General features: G+C 38.0%; 2 protein-coding genes across 2 annotated transcripts; both read left to right on the top strand.

The window, feature by feature from the left end:
• Positions 1-2,798: 2,798 nt before the first annotated feature.
• Positions 2,799-3,164, top strand: LOC133312352 (uncharacterized). Its single transcript, XM_061513525.1, has one exon. It carries the CDS (start codon positions 2,799-2,801, stop codon positions 3,162-3,164), a length of 366 nt encoding a protein of 121 aa, XP_061369509.1.
• A 3,355-nt stretch (positions 3,165-6,519) lies between these two features.
• Positions 6,520-7,206, top strand: LOC133312353 (uncharacterized). The gene has a single exon (XM_061513526.1). It carries the CDS (start codon positions 6,520-6,522, stop codon positions 7,204-7,206), a length of 687 nt encoding a protein of 228 aa, XP_061369510.1.
• The last annotated feature ends 423 nt before the right edge of the window (positions 7,207-7,629 follow it).

The following is a 7,629-nucleotide window of genomic DNA, read 5'->3' on the forward strand; positions in this document are numbered from 1 at the left end:
GGAAGTTATACATGCATAGCAGTTTGATTTCTTGAGATGTTTATGTTCATGTGTTTCTTCACAGAGTTGATCTTGCTTCTCTCTTTGATTTATTACATTGCTGAGGACAACAACGTTCAAATATGGGAATTGTTTGATATGCCTTCAACATATGGGTAAATTCAAGCCAAAAAGAAGAAGATTATTGGCTAATCCTGAGTAAAAAGGCAACGTTTATTGTTGCTTTGCTGAAATTCCAAATCCAGGATTGTTCAACTGATTTTATGCTGATTTTGTAGGAAAAGCAGACAAAACTGGAGCCAAATGGAGACTTGCCAAAATGAAGATCCACGCTCATAGCGTGGATGTCATGTTGATGGCGTGAAGAACCAGGGACTCCCACGCTCATAGCGTGGAGTTCACGCTGATGGCGTGAAACCATTCTTTCTCCCACGCTCATAGCGTGGATGTCACGCTGATGGCGTGAAGATTCAGAGGCAGCCACGCTCTTGGCGTGGATCTGAGAGCGCTAGATTGCGAAACTTCAGCTGTGTTTTGTCTACAAGGGTAATTTTGGAAGATGAAAAAGAAGATTATAAAAAGAAGGCTCAGCACAGAATTAGGTATTCTGAACCTAAGGAGATCGTCGTGCTTCAGAAAGAGAGCTCCGAAGAGAAATTCTTGACCATCTTTATTCTTCCATCTACATTCTTTCATTCCAAGTAACATTGAATATTGATTTATCAGCCATGACTATGGTTGGCTAAGTTTTCTTTATTGTAGTTAGGGTCACAATCCTTATTTGGACCCTTGTTACGACGGATTGGTTATTTTTACTCGTTTATATAAATTTCTTTATCTTTTCCCTGTGCGTAAATTCTATTTTCTTTATTAGACTTGATCAATCTAATAGTGGATGATAGCTTGAAGGTTAGAACCCCAGATAGGAATATTGGGGTTTTTGATCTTGAAAGGGGGTAAGATAACAATTATTATGCATGCTAGGAATAGATGTATAATTAATTGCAGATGCTTTAATTATCGTGTTCATTGCTTAATTTTCATGAGGGGTTACTAAGGGATTAGAATTCCAATTGAGATTAAAGGGTTAAATTGCCAAGGAATTGAGATTTAACTAATTAATTCTAGATGATAATTATCTGGGTATTTATATAAATAAGTAAATTCTTATCAATCCAAGGTAAGAAGTGGGGATCATATGGTGAGTGCACTGTAGCTACAATGCTTTCTCTCAATTACAAAATTCCATATATGTTTCTTTCTTAAAAGCAAAAATCTAAAAATACGTTTTATTTTAATTCTCATTATTCTCAAATCCACAACAATTTTCACAAACTATTTGAACTCTTCCATTCTAGGAAGGAATATTAATTGATATACGATCTCAATCCCTGTGGAGACGAACTTTCTTATCATTATATTACTTGTGCGATCGGTATACTTGCCGGGAAGCATCATGCGCAAACCTCTAAGAGAGTGGATTGATTTGGTGACAACTTTGGTAAAAAATTTGTAAGCATCAATGTAAGTGTTTGGTGGGTTAATCTTTTGTGACTGTTAGTTTAGTTCATGAATTTTTGAATTGTTGCTCATGTCTCTCATATAAATTCTGTTGGAAAGTATTTATAATCTGCCTTTGGAGAGGACTTATTGGAATTCTGTTTTGGAGACACCATGTTCGAAATTTTGGTAGCATAGTCATGTGAACTATGATTTTCTGATTCTGATTTTTTTTGTCATGCTCATGAACATCATGCATTAATCATATTGTCATGTGTGTGAAGCAAATTACAACATAACATGCATCATTGTTCATGCAGTTTTGGAAACCATAAAATTGTGAAAGAAAGCATATGTTTGAGCATACATCATATAGGCATCCCTCAGGTACCAGGGAGAAGGAACCGTGGCTCAGTTCACATAGGCCTCAATTGGAATTCCCCTCTACTAGGGCCAAATGGAATCTCCATTGAGTTTAGTTTTGGTGGCCGGGTATGAAAAGTGATAATGCCGAATATGTAGCTCGATGCTTAACCTGTCAGAAAGTGAAGTACGAACATCAGAAACCGTCAGGACTTCTTCAACCTCTGGAAATTCCCGAGTGGAAATGGGATATTATTGCCATGGACTTTGTAGTGGGACTTCCTCGGACGCGAGAAGGATTTGATGTCATATGGGTAATTGTTGATCGGCTTACAAAATCAGCGCATTTCTTGAGTGTCCGGACAATGTATAACACAGAAAGGCTTGCCCAGATTTATCTTCGAGATATTGTGAAGTTGCATGGAGTTCCCACCAATATCATCAGTGACCGTGATCCCAAGTTCGCCTCTAAGTTGTGGGAGTCTTTTCAACGAGCTCTCGGAACCCATTTGAGGTTAAGTACCGCTTATCATCCGCAAACTGATGGTCAGACTGAACGCACTATTCAAGTTCTGGAGGATATGTTGTGAGCATGTATTTTAGAACAAGGAGGCAGTTGGGACAAGTATCTTCCTTTGGTGGAGTTTGCCTATAATAATAATTTTCATTCTAGCATCAGAATGGCACCGTATGAAGCTTTGCACGGGAAGAAATGCAGATCTCCTTTATGTTGGGTAGAAGTTGGTGAGCGAAGTATTTTGGGGCCCGACATGATTTAAGAAACTTCAGAGCAGGTATAGAGGATCAAGGAAAATATGCAAAGGGCCCAGGCGAGGCAGAAAAGTTACTATGACAATCGTCATAAACCCCTATCTTTTAAAGTGGGAGACCACGTGTTTCTGAGAATCACACCCACATCTGGACTCGGCAGGAGAATGGGAATGAAGAAGTTGAGTCCGCAGTACTTGGGACCATACCTTATCTTGGATAGGATTGGAGAATCTTCTTATCGATTGGCGTTACCGCCTAATTTGTCGGGAATTCATAACGTCTTCCATGTGTCTCAGTTGAGAAGATATATCTCTGATCCATCCCATGTACTACAGTTAGAAGAAGTAGAATTAGAGAAAAATATGACGTACCCTGTTCAACCATTCCAAATTCTCGAGAGGTCAGTCAAGCAACTTCGTTCCAAGGAGATACCGTTGGTGAAAGTGCTATGGAACAATAAATCTGCATATGAAGCCACTTGGGAGCGTGAAGACGATATTCGGAATCGCGACCCGGAACTCTTTAATTGAGTACGTGATTCCAATTTTGCGGACAAAATTCTATTTTGGTGGGGAGAGTGTAACATCCCGCATAATTAGGAAGTTATTTAAATGGCAATTAGGAATGTGGATGCATGTCTTGAATTCGAATTACATGTATAATTAGGATAGGATTAATTTTTTTAATAATACATACAAATATCCCAAGTGCTACTTAGTGGATTACATGCGGTAATAGATCCATTAGGAAGTTAACTTTTGACCCAAATTTCCTTCCATGGGCGACGACCCAAGTCACTCAATTGAGGACTTTAGTCAGCTCACACCGTTCCTACTCTTAATCTATGGCTACTCCTCATGGGATAAGAAGCAAAACATTTATCCAACCTTATCTCTCCATCATCATGCGCCTAGTGAAGGGAGAAAAAAAATTCTGATTACTTGTAATTGTGACCAACATCAGGTCAGCCTTATCTCCTTCACATGCGCCCTATGAGAGGAAAGCAATCTGAATGCATGTTTCTTTATTGGTCAAGAGCAACTCTCTTACCACCCTAATCCTTTCAATGTGCGCTTAGTAAGGAGAAAAACAAAGCTGAATACTTATCACCATTAATCAGAATCAAACTCAGCCTTATCACTCTCATTCCCTCTTCAAAGCCGCAAGCTACCAAGTGAACAACCTATCACCCAAGCTTGCATTCCAGTCATCCTCCACCCTTCCACCAGCCGCAAGAATCATAGAGGAACACAAGAAAACCTAAGCTTGCATACCTTTCCTGTCATCTTCTTCACTTAGCCGCAAGCTCCTTACGAAATAATCAAAACACCTAAGCATACTTTTCCTTCTCTTTCTCTTGTTCGGCCGAGCATCAACATTCAAGGGGGTATTGTGTTTTCTCTACTTCCCTGTTCCCTCATGCTCCTTTCGTTTTTTTTAAAGGAGTTTTTCCCCTTTGCATGAAACTGAAAACTTGAGTCGTGGAGAGTAGGAGGGTGAGAGTGTTGCTCATCCCTTGGTGGCTATCCCCTTGACCGATTTGGGAGCATTTTGGGTTCATACAAGAGGTATAAAATCGAAAACCATGCTCTCCTTTTCCCTCACTATTTCGGCCTTATATACATTCAAGGAGGACATACGCTTGTCATTCTCCTTTTCCCCGTTTCTGGCTAGTTGGAGAACAACATAAACCTCTTGGTGCAGGCAAGCCCAAGGCCGATTTTGAGCTTGAAAGATAAGCTCTCCATGGATTTCGGGACTGTTTCTTTGGACTATTGTATTGTCATGCCTTGCATGTGTTAAATCTATATGGACAACATGCTTAAAGGCCTCATTAGCGCACTCCTAAGCTTTGTAGAGAAGGTTATGTAAATGAAAATTATAAGCACCTAGTTGATGGGTAAAAAAACCGAACCTACATGCATAGGAAACCCTTGGTTTTGTCTCTTGGAAACAATTGGTAAAACTAAATCTGAGTCAGAAAAATTAATTAGTAATTGAAGCATTGAAACCCGACTAAATCCGAGAATTTGGAAGAATGGAAATTTGCATGTGATGTATAGGATAACATAAAATAAAATTCTGACTTGGTATATATTTGTTAGGTGCGCAAACCTCTAAGAGAGTGGATTGATTTGGTGACACCTTTGGTAAAAAATTTGTAAGCATCAATGTAAGTGTTTGGTGGATTAATCTTTTGTGACTGTTAGTTTAGTTCATGAATTTTTGATTTGTTGCTCATGTGTCTCATATAAATTATGTTGGAAAGTATTTATAATCTGCCTTTGGAGAGGACTTATTGGAATTCTGTTTTGGAGACACCATGTTCGAAATTTTGGTAGCAAAGTCATGTGAACTATGATTTTCTGATTCTGATTTTTTTTGTCATGCTCATGAACATCATGCATTAATCATATTGTCATGTGTGTGAAGAAAATTATAGCATAACATGCATCATTGTTCGTGCAGTTTTGGAAACCCTAAAATTGTGAAAGAAAGCATATGTTTGAGCATACATCATATAGGCATCCCTCAGGTACCGGGGAGAAGGAACCGTGGCTCAGTTCGCATAGGTCTCAATTGGAATTCCCCTCTGCTAGGGCAAAATGAGATCTCCATTGAGTTTAGTTAGCTAGTATGTGCACTTTAGTGCTATGAACATACAATATTCTGGCGTTATATACGTATTCTGTTGCATTTTAGTATCTGTTCGGTAATTATTTGAGGATGTGACAATTTTGGAAATTCTGCAACTAAACTAGTACTGTTGCATTATTGGTTTTTCTATCACACTACTGGGATTTTTCTCACCCCTTTTGGGGATCAATTTTTATAAAATTGCAGGAGGAAGAATAAGTATTTGATGACGTGATTTCATGGCAAATTCTGTTTGAGTCATTACTATGTGTTTGCTATTTTTGGCTGTTTTGGAGTGTTAAATTTCTAATCATGATGTAATATTTTGAGAGACCGGCAATGTTGGAAACGTGACATGCTTTGCTGTATTTTGATTTTTATGTTTTGCATGTAAGTTATGTAACTCTGGTACTTGACTTGCCAAGACAAATTCCGCCTGATTTAAATTCGGATTTTTACTCTATATTTTTGTGCATCTTGCGAGTTCTGTTTCCGTGGCTACAGATCTTCGAACGAGATAAATTTTATATGTACGTAAAGCGCCAGATGTCTAATTTCTTCGTGTCAAAGAAAAATTTCAAAAGCTTGTAAACTCGATTTTATATGATTTTTGCAAGACAGACAGGTTTTCTGGGAAATTTACAATTTCAGCATCAAAAGCTTTTATGAAATTACTAGCTGTTTTCCATATGAAACCCAATTTCAAGACAAGATTTTATTTGTGACTTCAAAATTTATTTTTAGAATTGAATATGTTAACGTTGCGACTCTAATCGGTTTTAGCAGGCATCTCCCTTGGATGCATACAGGGGAGGGTGTCACACTAAATGGTATCAGAGCAGTTTTGATTCATGGTGTTTGCATATGATTGTTGAATTGTTTGCTGTTTGAGTATGATTGTCGAATTGTTTGCTGGCTACTGTATGTTTGAATTAAATTAATGGTTTGTCTAAATCATGATTGGCATATGTTGAATGATTCGTTTAAGTTGTGGTAATTGGTAGGATTAAAATGTTAGAACTATTCGATGATAAGAACAGATGCATTATTAACTTATCTGATTAGAACTCGAGTACCTACTTGGAATTGCTGTCATGTATATCTTGCGGTGAGTCTGATCAGCTCATTTTGTGGTATTGTGAGTGCAGAAACATGGCAGGTACACGGGGATCTACTTAGGGAAGACCTAGTAATGTAGCTGATGATCTTATCACTACTATTGGAGGGTTGGCCACTTTTGTTCAGAATATGAATCAAGAGTGGAGGGAATATAGAAATCAAAATCCTAACCAACCCCAAATGCATGACAATGCTGAGGAGATTGCTAGGTGGGGGTTGAAAGACTTCCGAAATTTTCAGCCACCTACATTTGAAGGAGGAGATAATCCTGAGATGGCAGCAAGATGGTTACAGATGATTGAACACATCTTTGAATGTATGGGGTGTCCTGAAGCTCACAAGGTTGACTATGCCTCGTATCAGTTGGTTGATGAAGCATTAACTTGGTGGACGAGTGCAAGGGCTTTACTTCGAGCTCAACATGTTGATCTTACTTGGAAGGTGTTCAGACGAGTCTTTCTTGACAAATATTTTCCTAAGGCTATCAGGAGGATGAAACACACGGAGCTTCTAGCACTGCGGCAAGATAATATGACTGTTAATGAATATATTGCAAAGTTTGGGCAGCTGATGGAGTATGCTAACTTTGATGGAAACATTTATGATGAAGAATGGCAGATGGAAAAGTATGAAAGTGGATTGCATCCGGAGATTCGCAAACTTGTTTTGACTTCAGCAATTCGTACTCTTCCTGAATTGATTAATCAGAGTCGGCAAGCAGAAGAGATTATGAAGCCAAGGCTTTGTCTAAACAACCAGTGCAATCACAAGGAGGAAGTAGAGTTGGTCGGTTCTTCAGAAAGGTTACTGCAATGAATAGAGGCAAGGCTTTCCTCTCTTCCCGTCGGACTGCTCTCTCCAAGCAAAGGAGAGCTTTCCCTCTTCCTCCTCCTTGTGATTCACTTTGATCCTCTAGAAACAAGAGATAGGAAAAGTAGCTTCAAATCTTTTCTGGCCAAACAGTTGAGTGGGGATATAAAGATTGCAATAAAAAATTAAAGAGATCATTAATATTACTTGTATAATTTCCTTAAATCTAAAATTAGCTCTAAAGCATGATCATAGAAGAAAAAAGCTGAATAATAATTATTTATCTAACTTTGATTTTTGTTCCACAAACTTTTATCTCACAAAAATCACATAAATATTAAAATGTTACTAAAAAGATTTCAATTACTACTTTCAACACAGTACAAAATAAACTATTGAATAATTAATTTAAAATGATAAGAATAACAA

This window comes from Gastrolobium bilobum, unplaced genomic scaffold (genome assembly GCF_033153095.1).
Source record: "Gastrolobium bilobum isolate Gb01-03AN ecotype WA unplaced genomic scaffold, APGP_CSIRO_Gbil_v1 utg21863, whole genome shotgun sequence".
Taxonomy (NCBI): Eukaryota; Viridiplantae; Streptophyta; class Magnoliopsida; order Fabales; family Fabaceae; genus Gastrolobium; species Gastrolobium bilobum.

What these genes read in the sequence shown, in the direction of transcription:
- LOC133312353 (XM_061513526.1), top strand. Translation starts at nt 6,520, where the DNA reads ATGAATCAAGAGTGGAGGGAATATAGAAATCAAAATCCTAACCAACCC.
- LOC133312352 (XM_061513525.1), top strand. Translation starts at nt 2,799, where the DNA reads ATGGGAATGAAGAAGTTGAGTCCGCAGTACTTGGGACCATACCTTATC.